A 26,774-nucleotide genomic window follows, 5' to 3' on the forward strand; every position below is an offset into this window, starting at 1 on the left:
GAAAAGTAAAAAAAAATATACACTGACACTGGTCCACATTTGATTGCCTGGGGTTATATGCACAGTAGAGTTGGTCTGCTGGCAGGAATCACGTCCTCCTGCCAGTGAAAGTACAGCTGAAGTGTTGACAGGAGCTGAGAGTTGTGCCATAGTGGCAGCAGCTGCGTGTGAGAAGCGCCAGTGGAATAAGACATTCAATCCGAGACGACATCAGAATCACTGTCAGGGATGATTCTGCCGCCGCTTGTGTTACAATGCCAAGTCAGCACAATGCCATCAATACCATCGTATATCACAACATTACACCGACGATGCCGTGGTGTGTTATTAAAGGTCTGATAGGCAGAGTGAGAGGAGTGTTAAAGCTGAAGTTCAGTCTCAGTGCTGTGAGGCGCAGACTGCGGGACACATTTCCCGAGTGATGCTGTCAGAAACATCAGAAGATGTGACGCGTCGAGTGGAAAAAAAAAAAAAGCCCAACTCCCCTAAAATCATTCAATCCTGTTTAATAGAAAAGCTAAGTACTTTATCTACAAGCTTCCACCTGTGCAGAAAATCTGCCACAAAGCTCTCTGCCAGTTTTTCCAGCAATTATAACCTGATTAATTTCAACAAACTGCAGGTTGTCACAACAAGCGGAAGTGGCAGTGATTACGGCCCGGTGTGTTGTTGCCGGGGATGAACTCTGAATGAAGCGGATAAAGTGAGAGGAGATAGAGATGACTGTTTCAAGACTTCCCTTTTTAATTGTGAGAGATATTACTCATCCATAATTGGTGTCTGTAGCTATTTCTGACAGACTGGATCGCAGTGCGTTAAGGCTTTTAGTGTGCCGTGTGCAGATTATCTCGCAGTATCAGCGAAAGTCTCCATAAAAGATTATCACCGACATGATCACTCGCAAGATTTGTGTAATCATGGTGCAAGTTAAAGGGACTGCTAATTGTTACCTCCGCCATCAAGCGATTGTTAGCATGTCATTTTTAACAACATTACAGCAATCGGTCCTTTTATTCTGCAGATTATGAAATATTCTGCCTCATCAGTTTAAGCTTAAATCATGTATGTCTCCTGAAGCAAACCTCTAACCGTCTGGTTCATGTCTCAGACTCAGTTTCCAAGTTTGTATAATATACTCCTTTTAAAAAGTGCTGTTTTTAACGAGATAATGAACACAGACATCAATTCACATATTGTGCATATGGTGCCTCCATCTGGAGTTTGTGAAGCCTCTTATTCACATCCTGAAATCTGTGCACAAAACACCTACTTCTGTCAAGTGAGTGTATATTTCACTTATTAGTGGAGAGTGTTTACATCCCACGCAAATGTCTTTACATTGACACACTTTATGACTCTATAGATCACTGGTGTGGTAGCAACAAATTATTTATATTTACACATCATGTATGAGTGTAAGCTGTGTATTGTGTTTTTTAATATCTTTCTAATTTGTTGTCTAAAGGGTAACTCCACCAATTTTACATGTTGAAGTGTGTTCACAGGTCTTGGAGAGTACTACTGCTTATGAGGAGAAAGGAGTATAGAGCTGCATGAAATCTGCCTATAGTGATGTCACAAGGTGGCTAAGTTGCATTGTGGGTAATGTAGTATCTGTATTGATTTTGATCATTTCTTTATTTTTTTAACAGTCCATATTGAGTCTGACATTGTTATAGGAGTGCAATGCTAGATCAGTGGACTGCTTTACAAAACCTGGCACTACATTACCCACAATGCAGCTTAGCCACCAGAGACACAAAAGGCTTTATACTTCTCTTCATCAGATATGCTGTAGTACTCGGCAAGACCTGTAAACACACTTGAATGTGTTGCCCTTGACGCATGCATATATTTGTCTTTTTGCATGAATTTTGGTGCTCTAATGCTGCCAATATTTGGACTGGTCTTATTTTAAGTTATTTCATACTTAAGTCTTTTGCCTCTATGAATGAAAAAAAGTAGATGCTCCATTTCCAGTTTCAAGGAGAACTTCCTCTTTCCTTTCTGTATTTATGATCATCTCATACATTGGACTTAATTTGACTTACCTGCTGTAGTCAGGCAGAGCTCCTCGTCACTGTTGTCCTGACAGTTGTCCTGGCCGTTGCACAAGAAGCTTCGGTCTACACAGTGGCCATTTCGACACTTGAAGCGAGCCTCCGAGCACACCAGTGGGTTACCTGTTGTGGACGCGTCCGGGCAGAGATCAAGTGTCAGTTGTTAGTTCAAACAAGGTTACAGTGAGAGGTTTCCTTTCAATGTTACCTGACAAACAGGCGCAACTGTGTCAACGACTCTGAAAATCAAGAGCGCAGAAAATGATTTACAAGAAAATAAAATGTTGAGCCCATCCCATCTACAGGGTGAGAGTAATCCTACCACTTTGATATGATTAAATATCAAAGAAAAACATCTGTATTCCATTTTCATAAAAACAGTCTGAGTTACTATCATCTGATCTGTGGAGTCTGATAAAAATCAAACTGAATTAAATAATGATCTTCTAAAAAATCTTGGCCAGAACTTTAACTTCCTAAAAAGCACACGTTCTGGTTTTGTCTTTGTTCTAGCTCCTCTAAAAATAAGGCAGAATTATCTTGTGAGAAGATCCAGACAATTACACAGTGGTGACGCATTTTGTGCTGGGAGCGTGGAGAAAAGCTCCATTTAAATGGCTAGATTAGATTTGTGAGCGTGGGGCCCTGCAGGCTAGGAACACTGCCTCTGACAATGGTGAGTGATTGGCTTGATGTGCTGGGAAAGCGGCGATGGGGTCATGAGAGGAGAGCCTATATGCCTGATAATGGAGACTGCACCTGGATGTCCCCCTTGTCCTTCAATTCAATACAGCACGGGTATTATTAACCTGTAAAAGGACAAAGCTACACCCGAGGGCGCAGAGTCATGACTTACAAGCACGCAAACAAATAAAAACGACTCAAACTTATTTGAAAAGGTAATAGAATTCTCTACGTTTGCCATTCATACCTCGTCACCACTGTTATTATCTGCTCTAAATGCAGGGTTTGATAGTGAGCAGAGGGGGCAGCAACAGTGCAGAAACTGAATTCTTCATAGAATGAGATTTCTGTCATTTTCCTCTGAAAGAAGGGACATAAAGAACAGCTTCACACGAGAAGAGATACAAAAGTGTGATGAAAACACAAAGGCTTTCTTTAGTTGGATTCCTTCAGTCTAACTACCTTTGCTCCTATATGTTACTATATGTTAACTATATGTTAAGTACTTTTTGTTCATTGACAAAATATATATTTCAGCTTACGGTGCAGTAGGTGATTCTAGAGAAAAGCAGTCCGGATTTTTTTGGTTTAGTCACTTCCTGTTTTATGTTGTAGACTAAATTCTCATGTGTTACTTTCCACTTCCTGTCTTTGTCCTTTCCCCCTATTTTTCCACATTATTCCTGTTTTGTTACCAGCCTTTTGTTTAGTGGATGCCAGCTTCATTTAATAAAGCTTGCTTTTTGTTTTCTTTACCAGCCTGCTGTTGTGTGTGTGCGTTTGGTCTTTATTTGTCTAAACCACAACAGTTTTTGTTAAGTCTGGGAATCAGGACTCAACAATCAATTATCTTTCTCCAGAATTACTTACTGCGCTTTTAAAAGAGGTAATCCCACAGTTCAGTGTTGCTCTTCCATAATGGCACTCACAAGAGACTTTCTCTCTTATATAATCTCTTATATTATATAATAATTGTCACGTTTCCTACAGATATTCGCGGTTTCTTTCTTCCTGTCTGGTTGATGCCTTTCAAACCTCCACATCCCCAGTTTGTAATTAAGACTTTCTATTGCAAACTTATAGTGTCCAAACTGCTGGGTAGTTCATTATGAGTAAACTGCCTTTTGGATGTAAACTTGCAGGACTTTTCCTTTAATACGTTGCTCAGATTTCACAGGAATAACTGCATTCAATTAAAGAACATATTCAGCACTCGTACAAGAGCTATACAATTGAGACTTACTGCAGTTCTCCTCGTCGCTCCCGTCAGGACAGTCGCTGAAGCCGTTGCAGCGGAAGCGTCCGATGATGCAATGGACGCCATTGGCGCAGGCGAAGAATGTGGGGGCACATTTGGACTTGACCTTAGCTGAGGACAGACGGAGGGTCGGGGGAGGTGGTAGAAAAGAAGTCTATTGGTGACGTGGAGAGGATGCAGCAAATTTCAATGCATTACATCATGTTTTATGACGAATTAGCCTCGGCTGTGATGCACAAGGGGAAGGGAGGCACCCACCAACAAGGCCGGATACATTTTCTTGAAGTTTTTATGGTAATAACACAACGGGCACGATTCTATGTCCTTAAGTTAAAACAGCGAACCATTCAGCAATTAACCATTGTACAAGATGTAAAGAGGCAAAAAGCTGCTTTGTTATGGAGGCAAATTAATTACAGAGCTCAATTCCTTCTGCATTGCTTATCTTCACGTTCTCTGAAGTATGACATGAAAAGGGTAAGATCCAGAGTGCAAAGTGCTGATAGGAGAAGAAAACAAGTTAATGACAAAGACAAAGAGAGCAAATCTTGCGGGGGAGGGTTCATATGGATTCTGCCATTGATCAGCTTAAGCAGGCCATGGGACTTATCTCCCAGGACAGGCCTGAGACTGAGTGACGAGCCTGCAGAACATCAATGCCTGGCGTTCTCCGTTTAGCAGTAAAACCTCCCAGTTTAGCTCAAACACATTGATCTTCCATTGCAGAAGGAGAAAACAAGATAGCAGGTAGATGCAAGTGAATACATGAGAAAATGAAAGGACTCCTTTAGCTTTAGCTCGATCACTGTGAAAGTAGAATTTTAAAGCCTGATGGCATAAAAAGTAGACACAAAAGACACTGCAGTATAGTGATTGCTATCTAAAGTTTATAATAATGAGCACATCAGTGTAAAATACAGTATCTCCTCTCAGACCTCTTGTTTCTCTACTCTGGCCATTGTTAAACTGCTCTGTATTTTTCCCTTCTGTTGATTTGCAATATAAATGTTTAAACTTGTCTTTGTGTGAGACCTGCTCCTGTTGTAATTGTACCTATTGTTGATGGAGAAAAGCAAAGCTACCAATTGCAGCAAAGAGACAAGTTAAATAATACTAGAAGTTCATGCCAATGAAGGAACAGCATTATAAACATAAAAAAAGGATGGAACAACCCACACACTCCAACACACAGGGAGGAGAACAGTGAGTGGGCATACTAGACATCTGAAAGCGAGCCACCAAACAGTCTCTCTGTTTTTTTCTCTCCGCTGAATACAAAGGGTGGAATTGGCCTGCTCATAGGTTGGCATTGTGCCGTCTCAAATGCCAGGGGCCGCATTTTTCCCTCTACGATATATTGTGGTAGGCTGATTTATGAGCTCTTTCAAGCTGCGGCGATTATGTGTAGCGAGGGGGGGGGGAGGGCTCGGCATAACAACCACGAGGGTTTGCTGTGCCCGTCTCCAGGATGAAATGTAATCCGCTGAACGCGGGAGGAAGCTGGGATAGCGCCCGATCTCTGTGTCTATAGTCCGGGAAGCCTTTGTTTACCTGGACAGCCCTAACCACCCAAAGCTCATTCTGAATGGTATATCACATTCATCAGAGGCCAGGCACAAAAACAGACATGGCTTTGAGCTGTAGCTCAACACATAAAAGAAGAGATGCAAAAACATGGTGCTATTGGTGCCATGGTGCATGGTGAGAGGGGGGAACAGAAATTCATCTGGCCACAAATAAAGACAATATTATCCTTTACTCTCTATTTGTATTTATTGTGCACCTCCAGGATTTCTCTTCTATTTCTAGATTCCTTTGTTTTGTAACCAGCTCTCTTGGATATGGATCATTACTGCTTTTTTGGATAGAAGGGACAGCTCTGAGGTTCATCATTCGCTTCTTCCCTCGCCCGAATCCTCATTAGCACTTCTACTGCCGGCAGGACTCATCTGACCCAGTGTTTGTGCTCCAAATTAGCTCACAAAAGTCACATGAAGGGCAAGCACATGAAGGGAAATTCGTGGGTGGGGAGAGACAGCACTGGTTGGGAGGGATAGAGCTAATGTGCTTAGCTGTATTTTGGTGGGGATGCATGGCCCTTTATAGCCTGAGCTGAGCAGTTTTCAGAGCAAGGAGATGAAAAATTAATTAGGAGGAGGAAACTGAGGGCGGACGAGATGGTAAAAAACACAAACTTACAAATTTTCCTTTGATAATCTTGTGAAGGTGAGCTCTTTTATCTCACGTCTGGGACATAAAGTCCAAAAACAGCTGTTGATTTAAGGAAATGCTGAATAATTTCCTCTGCCTTACTCTGCAACATATAACCATCCATTTCATCCAGTTTTCATCCCCCCTGTCATCACTTTTTTTAAAAATCTGAACAGCTTTAGGTCCGTGCCAAATTTTCTTTCTCTTGCCTAAGCCTTTCTCGAAGTTGTTTACGAAAAGCAGGCAGGGTGTTGGAGGGCTTCCAGAATGGTTCCACTGTTCGGCTGAGCAGCACAAATGAAAACGAATGAGGTTAGCAGTCGAGCTGATTCCTCGAGGTGAGACTATCACTGGCAGAAAAACATGGTTGGATCACACTAATACGCACAGCTGGAGGTCACACAGACGAAGGCACACAAGCACACACGCAGACGTGTCTCTCTCTGTTTTACTGTCTCTTACAAAGGCACACACACCACACTTTGGCTTCGGATGGTTATGAAAACAAGATATTTGGGAAAAAAATATTATTGTACTGTTTGTTTTGTATTCCCAGCGTACTCCTTTCCTTGACAGCAGAGTGCGGCATGTTTAGTTCATCTCCCTGCGATCGAGGTAGCCATTGTTTTGCAAAAACCTGGTCAAGCCATGCTCAAAAAAATGCAGCACAAGTGCCCTCTTGGAAGCTCCTATGGTGAATACAACTTGATGAAGTGCCCTCTAAGGTGCCCTTCCAGTGGACAAAACATGGTGAAGTGCCCTCTCCCTCCAGTAGATGCCCTCTCTTCATTATAAATATATCACGAACGTCTGTGCCTCGGTGCCGTTTTTATTTTTTCCGCCCAAGCCCCATTAAACTCCACCACCGGCTTGGAGTTTGATGTGCATCCATCCTCAGGACCAGTGCAATCATTTCTCACAACAAATAATAAGCACATTTGAATACACATCATATATTAAATAAGATGTTTATGTTTTTTAATTGTCACTTGAATCAGTTTCTCTGTGAGTTATATCTAAGGTGCGAAGCAATTCACTATTAAAGAGACTTTTTTGATTCTTGATCATGATTTTTGACATTATGGAGCAGCTCTATGAGGTGCCTATTTTGAAATCTGTCTGCAAAACATAAGAACATTTTTAAGTGACAATGTTGCACCGTGCTTTCTCCAAACATCCATACCATACGACGAAACAATCCCAAATATTTCTATCCGAAAGAAAAAGAAATTTCAAATCTAGGCCAGGGAGTGCAGCACCGAGGCATATTTCGGTTTCAAGTGTAAATCATTTCATAGTCTAACATGAAGTTGAAACTGAATACTGCTGTTTGCCTCTTCCCGTCATGTTTATCTCCCCCGTGGCATCAGCATTCATGCCAGACTGACTCAGACAGCAGAACTCCTGCTGGAGATGCAGTGAGCTTCCCCAACATGCAACCTCCATGGCCCCTCGCAACACTTCTCCCCCCTTTCTCCCTCTCCTTTCCTCTCCGGAGAGCAGAATAACTTGTTCGGCGCAGGTAGGGTTGGTCTTGGCGAGCTTGTATGATTGGCAGAGCGAGGAGACACACTGAAGGAAGAGACTAATGAGAAAGAACACAGCGGTGAGTGAGAGGGAGAGAATAGAGGCCGAGAAAAGAGTGAAGACAGCTGAAGACTTCAAAGGTTCCTCTGACCTTGCTGAGCATTTCTGAGGGGAAGAAATCAATAGGTAATGAAGGCTGGGAGTAAGCAAGAAGGCCAAGGTTAGTTTGAGTCTAAAAGGCTCGGGGATCAAAATAATCACTCTGTACATTTCACTGTCTGGGCCCCGCATGCTTGTTGTACAGTACAATAACCTCCTGTGTGCGGGACGAGGCACTGCAACGTTATAGAGCTGCCTTCATCTCAACGACCGAGCGCTCGTGGGCCGCTGGCGTTCTGCAAAGCCATCAAACTTTATGCTAAATGATGAAGCAAGTGCGGCTCGTATACTATACAGCGGGCGCACGTGCAGAATAATAACACTTCAACAAACTTTCGTCAAAAGAAGAAGGGCACGAGGGAATGTAATGAAAAAGCAGGGAGAGATCTGTGTGATAATAACCCTGCTGCAATATTCATCATAGACAGCAGCCTGCTGCTAAAAAATGTTTGAAGCGCCCAAAATTGTAAAATGACACGACAGCATATTTCATTCCTTTGAAGAGCGTTTTGCCTAATTTGTAACTATTGATTGGACATGGATAGCATTCAATCTGAAAGATAAAACTAGAGGGGAATAAAAGACAGTATGTGAGATCCTAATCAATATTTCATCCCTGTTTCTTGGTATTAATTACACCAGTCAACCATTTAACACATTGGATGCATCACTATGAGTCCCATTAAACCCTCATCTGCTGCCCCTACTTATCCTGCTATTAATGCTCCACATTCTCTCTCCATTTTCTTTTTGCTCTCCAGACAGTTTTTGTTTCTCTGAGCTGGGTTAAAACCACCCACACAAGCCAAGCCATGCGTCGGTCTCCAGTCCCCCCCAAAACTTCTCCAATCCCACGTGCTTTTTCTTTCAAAACATGTCCTCCTAAATGTACACACCCACACAAACACACAAAAACAGACACACTCTCCGAGCAAAGGACACCTAGCATGCACAATGAAGCAGAGCATGAAGAGAAGACAACAGCCGAACGAAAACAGATCTGTCAGCAGTGTATGGCTCTTTGTGTAAAGAGTCAGAGCGTTGGTCACTGCTCTTATCACATGAACACACACTCCTAATCTTCGTGACCCCCTTCCCTACCCACAGTGGGGTTTTGGTAAAGGAATAAGCAGTGTGTGGAGCCTTGATATCTAAATCATAACCGATCTGCCTCAGGAGTCTATTTTAGCTATTTCCACCCCTGCTGTTGAAGGGAACTTTGTTGTTGGTGAGCATTTAGCGGTGCTTTTGAACTCGATATCTCACGGGCATTTTGTGGAGGTCAGTGCGCAACAAAAAAACTAAAAAGCACCATTGATGTTGCTCCAGGCTTTGGCAGCGTTGGCATAACGAAAAGCAATAGCGTGATAATATTTGAGTAATCCAATGAACTGAGTTTATTTTGCACCTAATCGTTGTGAAGAGCTAACAGGATCAATAGGCAGTGCATCAGGTAATGAAAACTCCAAACAGTTTTTACCCCGCAGTGTTATATGAAGTATTAACAGACTTTTAAGTGAATTGGCAAAATATCAGCTCTTGTGCGAGCCTCCAGTTTTCTGTTTCCTGTGAGTATTTTCCACCGGTTTAGCCAGGAAATAGAGCGGATACTGGCACGCACAGTGTGTGTTTCACAAAATGTATATATTGGTCAGATTTTGCAGAAAATCTCAGTGCATACAGAAAGTTTCCTTAATAGCCCAGATAACAATGGTGAGCAGTTCAAATAAGGTGATATTTCCATCACAAATGCTAAGATGTGAGTCATCAAGTCAGCGAACTGAATCAGAAATATCACTTGTGCTGCAATATTCGTCTGAAGTTAGCTGAACCCCCCCGGAGTGTGTTGAATTGATGCCTCATTTTATTGCTTGTGAATTTAAGATCTCATTTGAATAGGAAGATTGTTTTACTTTTTTTCATCAAAATGTTCAAAGCCCTTAAAGGCGAAAATGATTCAGTATTTCATAAAAGAGGCAATTGTTAAAAAACAGTCAGAAAAAATTTGGATAGAAAGAAAATTGTTTTGGGACCTCAGCGATCCTTTTTATCTCTATTTGGCTCAAGGGGGGGCTCAACCAGGAACATCTTGTTTGCAGTAAGTACTGTACTTAAAGCAACATTGTGTGACTTTTCTACCTTAAAATAACAAGTTCAAGATCATGTTGATGCTACAGTGTCTTGTAATACAGTGAATGGTGTCTCTGTCTCAGCCACTCCGCCTTCCTATCACTTGTTTCTGCACTATGTTACTTCAGTGAGAGTGTAGCATCACAGCGTTACATACATGTTTACTTCAACATACAAGTTTTCAACACATAACATTGTTATGATGTCATGAGTTTTGTTTGCAGTTAGCCGGGATTTGTATTTACGACAGTGGTGTTGCACTCAGAAGTACAAGTAGTATTAGTCGTACAATTTAGTACAATTGTGAGCTACTTTATTCTATTATTTCCATTTTTATGCTGCTTTATACTTTCACTCCACTACATTTAAGAGACAAATGTACTTTTACCTCACTGGATCGATTTGATAACTTTAGGTTCTAGTTACTTTGCAGAACTTTGCATGCTGAGCTTATTTATCACATTTTTAAATGAATTTATTTTAGCAGCAACCTGATTCCAATAATCAGAAAAATGCTGAATATGGATCCAGTAGTCTGTCGACCCGTAGTTTACATTATATACATACATACTTCTACTTGTATTTTTGATACTTGAGTACATTTATTGCCAGAAAACTACTTTTGCTAGTTAAGAATATTTAATATCAGATACTTTGTTTGTGCTCAAGTACTATTTGTATGATTGACTTTCACTTTTATGTAGTTAAATATTTTATTATCTATTTATATCTTATATCTTGATTTTTACTCGAGATAAGTATGGCTTTTGAGTATGTTTACTTGTTACAATATTGCCTTTTTCGGTTCCTTCCTTCTTCTCTTCTTCTCTATGAAACACAACGTAAAAGACAGGGGATGTCCTTTAGATAATGAACAAGCAGCAGGACAGGCACATTAGCCTTGATTCAAATCATGTTGACATGCTAACGTCATTGTGAGCAGAATATGAGGAGATGAGTAGTCCTTCCGTACGGCTGAGCTTTAATCCTGAAGAGCCACGGGCCCTGCTGATGGCTCGTCCAGTTAAAGTAGAAAAGTTGATCTTGTGCAGAAGTTTTAAAGTGGAGAAGTCTGAACACATGGATTGATCCACACAGAGAGGCCACGGCCTCGGCCTGCAGGATCACCGGTTCAGAACAATCATTTCTTTCAAATGTGATTCTGTCTTTTTCTATTTCTCCCAACTGCAATTCTACCCTCCCCGTCTTTGATTCCCCGCGTCTTGTTTTATACATCATGTCCACTCACCCTTTCGGCCCCACTATGTATCTCTCCTCACTCGTCTGCTCATGCTCTGCCCAGACAAGGGCAAAGAGGCTAATCCTGGCTCTGAGGCCCAGTAAGCTCAGTCAGCTCGCCTCCTTCTCTCCTCTGTCAGTATCCATTTCGTCTAACACCCTCCCAGTCGTTATGGACACCAGAGAGCAGGCTGGTACTTTTGACCTCTTGGTGTGAGGACGTAGTCAGCAGCCAGTCTCTGAATCATCACCTGAAGACCCCCTCAGATGTGCCAGAACATATAAATACGAGAATGTCCACATAGTGAGGATGTTCAATATCAGAGCTGCTGTAAAAACTACTGATCCATCTGAAATTCAGTTAAATTCATGCGGAGCAAAGCAGAGGGTACACCCCATAAAAAATTGGACTTCATAAAAACGATCTGTAGGGGGGTCCTGGTCTAGCTCAGCAGGACAGTAATACAATAAGCTGCATCGTTAATGCAATAAGACTCAAGCTGGAGATATTGCCTCTCTTCTCTCAGCCCAGACTCTTATTTAAGAGCCAGCAAAGAAGTATTTACATGACTCAAGTTGACCCGTGTGCTGGAGGGGACCGGAAGAACAAACAAGGGAAGAGCAGCGGGGCTGTGGGGGAAAGGGAGAAGCCTGTCTTTTCTAAGTGAATAAACATTCCCTGACCATCAGAGAGACAATCCCTGACCTATGAAGTGTAGCAGGCTGGGACACATCCACGTTAAGTAAATAAATAAGGGACGGAGGCAGGTGATTGCAGACCGGGTTTGCATGATTCTCTTCTTAACTTCCTAACCCACTGATGGAAATAGAACAAAATAGTCAGGCCAAGAAAAAAGGTAGAAAATAAGTTGATTTCTGATGCAAAAACAACTGCTGGTAAAAATGAAACTATGCCAGGAAATGTCATCATAAGTTCATGTGTGGGTGGTTCTGTCTTACAAAACACTTTCGTACTCATTGGACCGATGCAGCCCAGTATATGCGAGTGAGTCAGGTTATTGCTACTTTTGCAGAATTGGAGTTATACAATTTTCATCTAGTTTTGAGGGAATATTGATCTTTACATGCACATCCTAAGTAATTTGCAAGTCCAAATTGATTTGTTCTCCTTCGCGTCTCCCTGTTAGCTACTGTACATCTTTCTCAAAAACAAAATTCTCATTAATGAGACACCGGGGAGATCACATTTGACCTTTACCTCAGGCTCCGCATAACTATTCCCTGGATCAGAAACACCCACATCAGCACAGTGTGCTGGCTTAACGGGCTTACAGGGGATCTACTCTGTATCCAAAGCTGTCTTCTAATGCAAATGTACACAGTAAAAAAATAGCACAAAATATTTAATTGTTCATGTATACATATTCTAAATATATAAAGTTATTTAGTATATAAGCATGCGTGCAAAGCTCGCACTGTCTGTGTCTAACAGAGGCAGAAGGAGTAGCACGCTAAAAACGCTAATGCTTTCATGACCTAGTCTCATCCCTGGCCTATTAAAATTGACTAATTAAGGGGGGAAAGTGGTCAAAAGTGTTAAACAAAAGCTTCCACATTGATGGACAATTAAAACACATGTTCTTGGATAACTCCTGACAGAAGCCATCTGCTCACACATTGGAGGAATTTCAATGTCCTACTGCTCTGCCTCCATAGTAATGTGCAGGGATGCAAACAGGTTAGGAGAGAAGAGTCAGAACACTGCGTGGGTAGAGAAAAAAAGATACAACTAGAGGACAAAAATGTTGAAAAATGATGCTATGAAATCCCCAAATATTAGTTTATTATCTTTTATTATTACAGTCTTAGGAGGTGCTAATGAATGTCCATGCGCAGCAAGTAGAAAAAAAGCAGTGCATCACTCCTCATCCTTATTCTTTGATTCTGAACACAAGAAGCAACACAAAACGTTTCACATTGTGAACAACAACGTCATCTTACATTACCTATGCAATATCGGCGGATCGCGATACACAACATGTACCTCGATATTTTGAAATGTCCTCAAAAAAACGTAACTGCTTGGATTAAGCATCAAATCATGCTATTTATGACCAAATACCTCAATATTTACATTGTGACAATAATATATGGATGACTATTGGCACTTTCACAGAACATGAGCACAATGAGATTTATGATAAATAATCATCAGTAATGATGTAATAACTAAGAGGGTAAAGGCAAGGTCATAAACGGCTTCGTTGACCGACACAAACTAGCCACATGTACTGTCATAACATTATAAAATCAACATTTTTAATCATAATCGCCTGCGAACAACAGTTTCTCCTCAGATCTACACAAGTCTCAGAGGTCTCAGTCTGCAGCAATGTGAAGAATTTGCATCTCTGAATGTGACCATGATTGCAGACATCATCACATACAGTGTGCGATATCTTGCTTGGTTATAAAACTGTAATACCAAAAAAAAGTTAGTCTAATTAACAGCAAAATTTCACTTAATAAAAGCGTTTTTTAAAACGACTTTTCTGAGGAGTCTGCATTGAAACACACTACTCATGAAGCTCAATCACAGAGGAAGAAGACGCCAAGTCAACAAACTTGTCTTTGAAGACATAAACCATCTCTCTGTTAAATATATATATATATAACTCTGTGTGTGTGTGTGTGTGTGTGTGTGATTTCTTAGAGGGGGGTATCTAATTATGATTCAACTTGCAGAATCCAGTGCCGAAGTCTCAAAGTTTCCAGGCGTTGTGTTCTCCTCAGACAATAGACATCTAGACAGAACTCCTGCTGTAGCCACCATAATGAGGCATCCTCTTTACCTCCTCTCCTTCCCTAACTCCCTCGTTTCCCCCTCCCTCCCTCCTTCCCCGCTGTCTGTCTGTCGGTCCCTGCAGAGCCCCTAATGGAGCCAGAGGTTTGTCTGGGGATTTTTGTGAAGCCGTCGTTGGAGATATCGACTGACAACTAGCCATCTATTTGAGGATAATAAGGCCCACTTATGCCAGTGTAGATAATGTAGACGCTGACAACAAACACAAATAGACCTCTGACAACCCGAGAGGCAGGCTGAGTGTGATGCTTTACGATAACTTTCTTTTATCCTTAGCAGTACAGCATGTAGTGTCGACACCGGACGAAATATTTATATATCTATATTTTGTTTGATTGAGGATGAAACAAACTGACACGTGAATTGCGTAATGCGATCAAACAGGAACAGTTAATGCAACTTATTCTGATGCAATTAGTCTAAATGGACAGTTTAAGGTCATTGAGTGCATTAAGTGATGAGAATCTGGGGCACGGAAGTCATTAATCTATGTAGTTTATTAATGCTTCAGACCTATTTATAAGTTACAGGCATGTCGATAGGAAGACTAAGTAAAATAGTAGAGGACACCGCTTGAAATTGTCCTACTTACACTTAACTTTAAACGACAGAGGCGTTACAAACTGAGAAGAGTGACGACTGCAAAGCTTTTGGCTGTGTGTGTCTGTGTATGTGCGTTGGTATGCCAAGGGACACAACTTTGTCAAGAGTAGTTTGCCTGTTCCCCGAGCTGCCAGGAAGAGAGGACAGTGAGAGGAGTAAATGATTGCTGAAGGAGGAGGAAAGAAAGAAAATGAGAGAGGTGACAGAACGGAGGACAAATAGTGTATCATTTATTTTTGGGCAGACAATTAGCCGTGGCAAAGAAAAAACAAATCTATCTCCATCTCTACGAGAGGGTTTATGCTCTTTCTAATTGAAAACAAGCCCCAGTGAAGCAAATTACAAGCCAAAAGCCAAAAATAATCAGATGAGATAGAGATGCAGAGGAGTGAAAACGGGAATGCGAGACTGTTAAAGAGATGAATATATCTAGCGATGGGGGTTTCCATTTGGCGTGGCAGGGGCCTCAAAGTCAATCTTCATCAGCAATCCCATCTTCGCATTCGGAGCTCCGGCTGAGGCGGGAGGGGGAAGAGGAGGGGCAGCAGACCAGGAAGATCAAAGCTCGCTAAAAGTGAGGATCAAAACTGAACTATTACTGTAGCCTTACAGTAGAATTATGCATGCGCTGCTATTCCTAAGCGCAGTAGTAATCGGCCTTTGCTTTGATGGTATTAAGTGTTGCCCCGGTGCTAAACTGGGGCCGAGGGTCTGACAGAAGAGGAGGAGGAGGAGGAGGAGGAAGAAGGGTGCACGCTGTGGGGGCGCAGGAGAACCGAGGATTGAGGAGGGATGTTCATTTAAGTTGGCAGAGAATTAGATTTAAATGGCTGTTACGGCTCTACGGATGGGGACCGGAGATGAATCAACAATGCTGGATAGCGGGAAGAGTTCAGGAGTTGAGGAGACATGACGGGACTCTAAATAGGCTATCAGGCTTTATTGCTTTAAGGCACAGCTGAGGGGTAAAGAAAAATAAGGATGTGATAATGGAGTCTGAACTGGACTTACGACAGCCTTTCTCGTCGCTCTTGTCAAAGCAGTCGGGCAGTCCGTCACACTGCCACCCACCTGGGACACACTTCCCATCTCCGCACATGAAGTTTCCAGGGATGTTGCACTCTGTGGTGAAGTTATTCCCCGGGAGCAGCTGGCTCTCTGTTTGATAGACATGGAGGAGGGGAGAAGAAAGAGAAACAGTCCATTACAATCTCACTCCATAAAGAAAGCAAAGGGACATTGCATTTCAGCGATATTAATCACCACGGTCAAAAGACCCTTATTATCTCCATTTTCCAGAGATAGAAAAATATCAAAAGCTCCATATAAGAAGCGGAGGAGTTCATTCAGTGTTAACAGTAAATGTGGGCGTAAGCCTTAGTCCAGAGCAGATAAGGACCTAAACAACAAAGAACGCTCGCAAACAAAGCACCTATTTACGTCTTGGACTCAGACCAGGAATACACTCACTCAGTAGAAAGCTAAGTGAGGCCCCTGAACTTGGTCGGGACATTTCCAGTTGGCGCAGTGCAGCTGTGGCATAATAGGCTGGAATGTGAAACATGGCCTTTTGGCTGAGGTTTGACACTATGCGGTGAGCAGTTTAGCTCGTAAACAAAACTATAGGGCAGTAATGAGGAGTTCAGGACGGACCGGGAACGCTTTCATGCCGCACTGCTTGAGCCGGTTTCAGCTGGTGGGCCACTTTATCACACTTGAGAGCGGGGCGCAGGAGGTGTGGACCTTTAAGTCTGACATTTTCATTGAGCGTCAAAATGATTCCTACATCTTTATGTAATTACTCATTAAGTGTTATCTAATAACTTTCACAACTTAATCTGAGCCTTTCTACAAACCCCGTCCAAAAGACTGTCAGTCATTTGCAGAAGAGGAACATCGTGTTGGAGCTGATATTTTCAACGAGAGCCAAAATGACTTTGTGTTGTACGACAGTATCCTTTTGTGCCATAAATCAATTAACACATTCCCCCGGATGCCTGATCTGGTGGTTAATTAGATGCTAAATTCATCGTTAGATGCTGGCTGAAAAAAACGCGATCTTGACTTATCAATATTGATATTAATTATCCCACAAATAGCACATAAAATCTGACCATTTAAACACGTCATATTTCATGCAAAGTGAATAAATATCCTACGTTAGTGCAGTTGAAAGAGATGATGCTTCTGTCCGTTCAATATTTTAAAAAATAAATTGAAAGAAATTAAGAAATCACTTTGCGCTGTTCACACAGGGTTTGTTTTCTCTATTTAATCATTACAGACACGCGTTCCCGATGAGACATTATTCATTACTGAGGGATCGGAGGTACTCCGACACAAACGGAAAGATTTGACCTTTGCATGCTTGTGAATTCATAACCAGAGCTCGCAGGTTCAACACAGTTAGTTGATATTCACTTAGTAGATGTAGCCGGTTCCAGGAGTACAGCAGTGGAGTAACTGACACATGGAAACCATCTGTTCTTACATCATCCTTCTCCCGCTGCTCTTCCTGCAGCAGGCTGTGGAAACATCTATAGATCCTCTCTTTAATAAGACAGCACCACCCTTCTGATCCTCTGCGGGCATGATGCAAAGCCATCTTTTGTCTCTTGCAATATATAGAAGGGTAAGTGGCGGTTAAAGAGAAAAGGCTTTTGTAACCTATGAGGACTGGAACGCCTTCCATTTTTCATTTCCTCCCATTTAGGGAGGCGACTACTGATGAATACATGCAATGGAAAGTGTCACATTCATGATTACAACCTACAGCAAACAAATAGTGGACTTAATGTGCTTGCAATTCAAGTCTCACCTGTGTAACATTCAAGATTACTTAATTTGTCTGTAGGGAAATGTGTCTTTGACATAAAGGCTGCCACATAAAATACATACATAGAATAAATAACAGGCAAAAACTGCATAGCACAGACAAGTGCAGACATAGGTATGATAAATTATGACGTACATGCAACGCTGTCAGTACATGCGCTATAATGCATTAGCCAATAAGTGCAGACAAGTTCAATGCATTCATTAAATAGAACAACACCAATCGAAATGGTGCTGCAGAGACAATTTCTTGTGGACAGCACTTTTCCCATAGTGAGCCTCGAGGATGTACGAACAGCCATCCAAGTGTGTTTAGAAACTGCTGAATGTCATTTTTTTTGTTATTTATCAGAGAACACGCCGTCATCTTAACACGTCTCCCCCGGCTCAACCCCTCCAATCCTTGTTTGTTTGGCTCATGCACACTTTGGACAGAAATAGAGAGACAGAGAGAGAAGAACGACGACACAGTGGTGTCAGAAGACGTAGATTAAGAATGCAGAGTTCTTTACAAGCCGTCACAGTTCGAAAGGTGTAACATACGGTCTACTTTTTACTATTTTAACTGTAAAATATACTTAAATATTTCAAGAGAAGAAGCCAGGAAGACATGAACATGTTATTACAAAGTCAATTTTTGGATAAATGTAACAGATCATTTCTGGCATCCTGATCGTAACTGATGAGGATGACTTTAATGTCACTTACATAAAGTATACAAATCCTACGCTACACTTGTTTACCAGCTCTGTCTGACTTGTTGTTCATAATTTAATCACACAGCCACCGGGCCACATCTGGCCCGGGAGCAAACTCAGAGTGGCCAAGCATACATAAATCTGACAGAATATGTTAACTGCATATATATATAGAGAGAGAGTATGTTCCCATGAATGTCACACAAACATAAGCCTGCAGTATGTGATGCACATGTAAGTCATCATAGACTCACATACCACATCAGACCGCAACTAGAAGACGTTACAACTTGTTTCAAAAAAGATTCAATCGATAACATTCTGAATTATAAACATGAAGTATTGATATTTAGAGTTGTTCACAGTACTGATCGGGCAGGATGCACAGATTTGGAAATCTTTTACACGTCAAGGTTTTCTCAATGTGACAGTTCCAACCACGCTTAGCAGCTTTTCCAATCTTGGTATTGACAGTTGCAAGTAAGCGAGTGCTCTACTGAAAATACGTCTCTGTCAACCCTAAAATATCAAACTGACAATGCAGAACATTTTGAATAAGCTGTTGAAAATGTCTGGTCCATCTACATTTAACATCAGACTCAATTGAATTTGTAATTGAATGGCCCTGGCGCATGCTTTTGATGTCTCAGCCAGCAACTCTTTATACAGGTTCTTACAGACTACCACACTTGCACATGGTTAAGTGTGATCCGAGCCACTCGATCAATGTCAACAGCAGGAACTGAATACCACGTTAATGTCCATTCAGACCCACGCAGTACAAGTGTGGGAGGGAGGCTGCTTAAAGTGACTTGAAAGAGCCAGCGGTTCTGGAGGCATCAGGTTAATTGGAGAGTTGCCTTGTGGACAAAAGAGAGAGAACAGAATAGCCTGTGTGTGTGTGTGTGTGTGTGTGTGTGTGTGTGTGTGTGTGTGTGTGTGTGTGTGTGTGTGTGTGTGTGTGTGTGTGTGTGTGTGTGTGTTTGAGAGACAGCCACAAATAATGGAGAAAGGAGGTTGACCGACAGCTCATCTTTCCCCATGAGTCTCTAACACCGCCAGTGGCAAACCTTTGCATCACTACTTGTGAGTTGGCTCTTTTGGCAGGCTTGACACATCTCTCTCGTCAGTCCATCGATACAGTAATAAGCCTGAATACTTAAAGCGGTTTGCCGTCGAGGTAACGAACAGACCCACCTCATTACCACAGTAAGTGTGCCTACACAGCTCATTACAGACCGCTCTATGAGCTTGTTAACAGAATAATTCGTCACCACAGTTTGCTGTGGGCACTGCAACACTCCTACAAGGTCACCTGGAGAATTTTAATGGACATGACAGCGTCGACTCACTCAGTCACCCCATATGCTTTTAACTATTATGTTGTGGATAGCCCCGGGGCATTGTGCACAGCTGCACAACACCGCTGTGGTCACACAGTGGGTGTGTGGGGGAGAGCTGGAGGAGATAAGGCAGGGATGACGCTGGACGCGTGTGTATCTTGCTGGGGGAAGTGTAGACCAATTACTCACGGTAAATATTGACTATACTATCCTTGCCTCTCCGCACACCCATCCTCTGCCTTCCACCCTCCACCATGCCTGTGTCACCTAAGGTCCTATTTAGACTGTTAAATCATGAAGGGGTAGAAGCTTTCAGAAGCTAGCTGGATATTTTTTTAATTAGCGTTTCAATTTTCTGTTTACGCTACTTCCAGAAAGTTTCGCTGGTTCACTCTGGGTGAGATTCCTTCCTTCCACACCTCATTTTAGCTTATCTGCCGTTGCTGGCACTGTAGTGCACCTCTCGTACCTCAATTATAATTCAAAATAAAAACAAACTCCCAGCATAAACACAACCCTAATTTCCCAGCGGTTCTCAATAATACTGAAATTAAATTTGGGATACTTTTTTCCGATATTTTCCAACGGCAATATCATCCCGTATGCAATCTTTGCTTCTTTGAGTCATAAGTGGCAATATGAGCACGGCTGCTGTGCTCTGTCAAGGTGATATATGGTAGAGTTTAGCAGATACAAGTTAAAAAATCCTGTTGAGACATACTGTAGAAATAAAAACTTAAAAAGTTTTACATTCTAAAAAAAATATTTGAATTGACTTTTTCAAAATTCTGAAGGTTATCTCTGCTCCTCGTCCCTCATAGAAATACAGATCTATTACAAATACATATAAATCTCCCACTTCACTGAAAGGTCCACTCTCAGTGTTTGTACTCTGGAGGTTTCACTGTTTCACAGTTTCACAACACATTTATGTAAGATCTATACTGGACCATGTTTAAGGTGAGCACGGAGAAACTTTCCCCCCTTCAGCAACTGAATGGAAAACTGCCTCCTAGTATCAAAACCATGCACATACATCATTCTGCACAGTGAAGGTCAAACATCCAAGAGGAGTAACAATAAGCAGAACACATCTCTTTAAAGCACCCTGTATAGTTTTGTCCACAGTGCCATGGCATAATGTTTTTTACCAGGGGCTTTCACATGTGAGGGTGACAACACACAGATTCCTGCTTCGGATTTCTTGGCAGTTGTTGACTGTAATGCACAAAGAAACATAATAATGTGCCTACAGAGGCAAAGGAAGGAGACAACTGCAAGCTAGTAAACACAGAAACACAAAACAAGATTTAAAATACGCAAAAAAAATAGACTTGCAAAAGTTTTCCAAGACGTCCGACGTGTTTTTCAGGTGAGTAGCACTGAAAGTAAGAATGACTGTGTACGAGAAAAAACTCCTCTGGGCACCTTTAATCAAAGTCATTTCTGGGTGAAAGCAAGGGAAAAAAATCAAACTCATCCCAAATTTAATCAAAACATGACATTAAAATGTTGCCGATGGGTCTGCTCCTCCTGAGTATAATACTTTTTACATCTTTTAATGGCTGATTACTGTTTTGCATAATTGGAATTGGAAAGGGGAACGCGTACCCACAATCTCTTAAAAGGCTTGTCAATTATTCAATACCTTCGACCACCCATTTGAAAGAGCAAAAGTAAAGTCAAATGCATAAATGGCAAGCCTCCAAATGTCATTCCAGGAGTTTCCATGGGTACATTTCATATATAATGATTCTGAAAATGGCAGCCCGGAGACGTCTGTATACTAAACAACACTGTGGAAATGCAGAGACAGCCTACGATCCAGTCGTCTCTCAGGTCTTATGAAAATGTTCATGCCAAATGTACGCATGGCGCCCCGAAACTGGACAGCTAATTTGGTGATAAAATCTACATTACTCTCGACAGGCCTATTGAAAATTTAATAAAGCTGACATATTAGACTCTTCTAGGTACTTCTGAATTTTGGGTTGTGCTACTGTAGGTGACTGTTCCTACAATAGGACGAAAGCGTTTATTATTACAAGACCATTTATTCATTAGCTTGGTCTCATGTATTTTAACCCATGGCAGAGGATGATCTTAAGTGTGTATATGTCCGTTTGAATGAACTGCCTTTAGTTTTATTTTACATTTTTATTATTACACTGTGTTTTGCTTTTGAAGCCAAAGATGATTTTCCACATGAGAGGACAATAAAGATTTCTATTAAACTCAACAGTGAGACAGAGAAACGTACAGTGTGGCGGGCGAGGGGGAACCGAAGCAAGATTAGAAGCCTACATACACAACGGTATGTAGGCAAAACACGTAAAGACTGTCATCTCACTGAAGGAAAATAAGAGAGAAAGACGAGTAGATGACGGGGAACAAATGGGAGGGGAGGGGAGGGGAGGGAAGACCGGGATACAGCTGGAAAGGGAGTAACATGGACCGAGCATGGAAGAGAAAGGTAGAGGGGGTAATAAGAAAGAAACAGAGAAATGGACAGTAACATCATTTTCTGGCCTCAGATTCCTGGTAATAGCCGCCCTAAGCAGGTTCTCAACCCTGAGCTCTGTGCATGAAAGGTCAGTGATATAAATCCATACCTAAAATGACTATTGGCGTGGCTGTTACAGCTTTAACCCCGTCTTCCTCAGCAGGCTTTGATTTCTGACCTGCATTGATGAGCCCTGGCTGAGCGGTCCGGCTTTAGATTGAAGCAGCACTGACAAATGTACTGGGCCATCTTTGTATACTTTGTGAGCAGTCCAGTAGAAGTGAAATGAATGCTTAGGTCTATGGTAGAAGTATGACAATAAAATGTTGATAAAGGGGAGTTGTTAAGCTCTCCAGAGGAAAAGAAATCGACCATCCCTTTCACCATATGCTTTTTGTCTTCAATAATCCACCACACCGAGCAAAACAGTCTCCAGTGAATTGTGTGAAATCCTGTTGGAAGACGAATAAAAAGCAAGTCAAGATACACCACTGCCTGATAATGTCAATAAAACATGGACGGCAAAGGTTTGCTTGTGTTGGAGGAGAAGGGAGAGAGTGAATTGGATAAGGAAGGCCGAATAACACCGAATAAAAACTTGCTTTCGGCTTCACGGACAGAAACTTATTTTTCAGTTATACACGAATCTTAATGGGAAAGGTATACAGACGGGCTCTGAGGTGCAGCCTAGAAGGGGTGGAGGTGATTTGGCTGTCTCTTTCATTGTGTGTGTGTGTGTGTGTGTGTGTGTGTGTGTGGAGAGAGAGAAAGAGTAAACGAAAGAAAGAGCTTCACGGAGAGGGAAAAAGATTCTCCATCGCGTTCCCTCAACTCACCGAAGCATTCAATATAAATGAGCACAAGTGTAAAGAATCTGGTGTGCATCAATTAAAGACCCCCCACGGACAGACAGACAGACAGACAAACAGAGAGACAGACAGCAGCACAGAGCAACAGAGCAAGCAGACAGTAATGGGGTGGGATAAAGAAAAGGGCAGTCATGCATGGAAAAAACAGTACCGTCTGAATAATTTGATACCGGCTACATTTAGGACTGTTCCTCTTTCAACAGCTGTTTTTGCCTTTTTCAGCCACATGGAAACTGTGAATCTCACTGGTGTGTCCATGACAACAACGCTAAGTGAGCAATTGAGCAGAAGACAAATAGCTTTAATTTCAAACGTAACTCTAAAGTGAGAAGAAGAGCACAGCTCTTAAGAGGGCGGGAGTGCATTAATACAAACATTACACATCAACAATCGGGTGCTTTGCTCACTCGTATGAATCGATAGCCAACATGCCATAAAAATCCGCAACACAGTGTAAGTACTTGATGAATAAAATACAAAAGATTATGAATGCAATGGGGCTTCAGAAAATTGCAAAATCAAAAGTCATTAAGCAGATAGCAGTCCTACAAAGCAAATAACACTTAACATTAACATAATCAAACGCAAACAAAAAAGCCTTTTGTGGATGCAGGAGTTTGTTAAGCTACAACAAATATATTGCATGAAATTTATTTTAATGCTATTCATGTTATTTTTGCCACAAATATTCTGACTCATTTTACCCATACACACACATGATCTACTGCAGTGGAAACTCAGAAGAAATTTGATTGTGTCCTTAGGTAAACTATACTGATGCTTATCTTAAGAGATTATCAATAATGTGTAGTGGATTGTGCGTGATAACTTCATTCAAATGTCCATAAAGTTGCAAACTAATGGGCATTTTAAAAGAAAGAGTATGTAGAAAATAGACAAAGGGAATGTGAAAGAGCTGAATAAAAGCGCGGCACTGGGGGGAGATAATTCTCATGCTCATGCTGTTTTTTCAATAAAGAATATGGGTATGTGTTATAAATAAACCACAGCTAGAAGAAGAAGAAGGTGTACAGACTTTCTCTGTGGGGATTTAATGATTCATAGTGTGATTAATGATTTAGTACAGAAACATAATCAAAAAGTAATAGATGCTGAGGTAAGTGTGGATGTGATAGTAAGTGCAAGAGCATGGACACCATTATGAAAGCGTGTGTGATTGTGGCTTCTCTCTCTCTCTTCCCAATATTTCTTAAAAAATACACAAGGAAGCTTGCAGTAGCTAATCATGAGCTGCATTACTGAGCAGAAGGAGCTCAAATGTCTGCTATGTATCAACATCATACCTTTCAAAAAGGCTTTATTGGCATTGGAGGCAGACATTGCCAAGCCAAGTGTGATATTATACACATAAATCCTAACAAAACAACCACGTACGATGGAATCTACGCACAACACTGCATCATAATAACTCAAGTATTATGTCTTTCTGTGTTTGTTGACTTTGTGGTGTGACATGGTATTCTCAATATGTAGGCCATATCGCTTGTTGTTGCACTAAGCATGTGCCACATTTCAAAATAAGACTTCTCCACAAGGGAAAAACAGTCCGTCTGTCTGCCAGAGGCCGGCTGACATCTTTCCCTGCTCCATATTCTTCAGGTACACCTCTGACCGCACCCTTACGAAACAATCCAAGCCTTAAACACAACTTAAGCCTGATGGGAAAATCTATATTTTTTATACTTCGAGTCTTTCTAATTCATTGGCACAGCCAGGGACACAGCAGTACTGGTAGCTGCAGCAAGCCACAAACATGAGTAATCCCACAACTAGACAGGCTTAAAACAAATCCCAGATTTACCTAGTTGTATAAACGCACATATTTGGAGGTGAAAACAAAAGCACATTCACCTGAAGTGTCTAATCATGCTCCGCTTTGTGAAACTACGGTAGGGACAGTGGGTCAAACACTTACAGAAAACATAATAACGTCCTCCTCAATCTTTACTTCCACATGAAGTGTTTTATTTATAATATTGCAAGATCGCAGCAATGAAGTTGGATGTGAAGAGTGGGACTGATGGCCAAAGCTGTGACAAAACAATTGACCACTGGTCACCCTTCCAAACTTACTGTAATGAGACAAAATCATCTTTGCCTCTGGTACACTAGATAGCTTTATTTGCACTGACAGCTGTGAGCATACAGTTTATGTAATCCCCATTTTCATTATCCCAAAAGTGAGAAAATGAGAGTGTGATACAGTTAAAAGGCAGCATGGTTTGTCATTTTTAATTACATCTAAAGCAGCGGGCTGCTTTTCGGGGAATGGTGCTGTAATACAAACATGTTGATCTCTCATCCGCCCATCAACGCGTCGAGAGAGAAGCTGCTGAAGTTAAACTGTACTATTAATTTGAAGTGCACTTTTCTACTGATGATTTAGTTTACGATTTATAAATAATGGTTTCATACACAGGCCACACAGTGATAACAAACACCACCATTATATTTCAATCATTTCTTGAGTGGAGAGAAAAAGAGATGATTTCAGTGACCATGCTGTTAACTATTCTCTATAATCAATTTGATACACTCTGTGCAGTAATATTAACTCAGAATACACAGACTCGGGCGTAACAATTTTGATTGGCTTGATTAACAACACATGGGTGTACAATAAGGTTCTGATGATGCAGTAAGACTGTGTAATAGTGCTAATACGTCCCATATGCACTGTAGTCCTTGTCATTGCTTACCCTGCTGTTGGACTGAAGAGGGCTGAAGACAAAACCAGACAGACCACATGCTGCTGCAGCTTATTTACACCTTCCAATTCACTTTAAAGCCTAAACGATATGTAAAGGCAGAGACAATGCTCTTAATGGCCAGCAGGGGGCGACTCCGCTAGTTTTGAAAGGAAGTCGACTCCATGTTGGCTTATGAGAAAATGGCCTGTCACTTGATTTTTTACCTCAGTGAACGCCTTCACAATGAGTTTTACGGTCTCAGTTGCTAGTTTCAAGTCTTCTTCAAGACAGCATGGTGTTTTATTTTGTAAACTATGATCTAATTTAGTGTAAAATAGACGGTAAAGCAGGGTATGCTTTAGGGCGCAGCTACCTTGTGATTGAGAAGTTGCTACCACGGCTTGTCCTCAGGTTGTCAGTCAGATCAAATCAAGATAGAGGCGTAGAAATGCAAATCCCTTCCCAGCTCCACTCTAGTTCAAATATGGTCACTTCTGGCACCAAAAACCCAAAATGGCAAAGGCTTCTATAGGTAAACACCAGTCTTTGTGAGTGCAGCCACATGCTTGTTAGCAGAGAACCAAATGCAAAGTTCTGGATATTTCCTCTTCTGCGTTTTGCACAGAAGTAGAGCGTTCCTCTGAAATGGAAATGTCTTTTACATTTATACATTACATTTCTATCGGTGTACGATGCATAGACACACACGCACATATAGATATAGACAGAGCGGGGGAGTCATACTGAGCAAGAAAGTTAAACAACAGCAGCATGTGGTTGCTGTAGGGAGCAAAATAATCTTAAAAATCCTCCTCCGTCAGTGAAGTCAGCAGTTTGGCAATATTGCGCTTTTCCCATTTCAAACGACACTTAAAATATTCCTATCACAAAACAGCACAGTCACACATTTTTCTCTTCAGCTAATGACAAGAACGTTTCAGGACAGGTGCTACCATTCTGAGGAAACTGATATTAATAAAAAAAAAACATTTCTCAACCCACACAACTTGCCGAATCAATCATAGACCACATGCAACACACATTAAGTATAATCAGACCAGCGACACTACATTGGTGGGTGTGACGCGGCGCGCCACTGCGCCTGGAGGCATCTCCATAT

The 26,774-nt window shown here is 41.5% G+C and overlaps 1 protein-coding gene across 2 annotated transcripts in view; it reads right to left on the bottom strand.

The window, feature by feature from the left end:
• Nucleotides 1-26,774, bottom strand: part of ldlrad3 (low density lipoprotein receptor class A domain containing 3) — a 90,779-nt gene that overhangs the window by 35,493 nt on the left and 28,512 nt on the right. The window contains exons 2-4 of one of the 2 annotated variants that reach the window (XM_084365017.1): nt 15,707-15,853; nt 3,988-4,113; nt 2,052-2,183 (exon numbers count right to left, since the gene is read on the bottom strand). In XM_084365017.1, the coding sequence (XP_084221143.1) occupies nt 2,052-2,183; nt 3,988-4,113; nt 15,707-15,853 (405 nt within the window). The remainder of the gene's footprint in view (nt 1-2,051; nt 2,184-3,987; nt 4,114-15,706; nt 15,854-26,774) is intronic. The other variant, XM_084365018.1, reaches the window with a different exon arrangement.

Source organism: Pagrus pagrus (assembly GCF_965226575.1).
Source record: "Pagrus pagrus genome assembly, chromosome: 10".
Classification (NCBI taxonomy): domain Eukaryota; kingdom Metazoa; phylum Chordata; class Actinopteri; order Spariformes; family Sparidae; genus Pagrus; species Pagrus pagrus.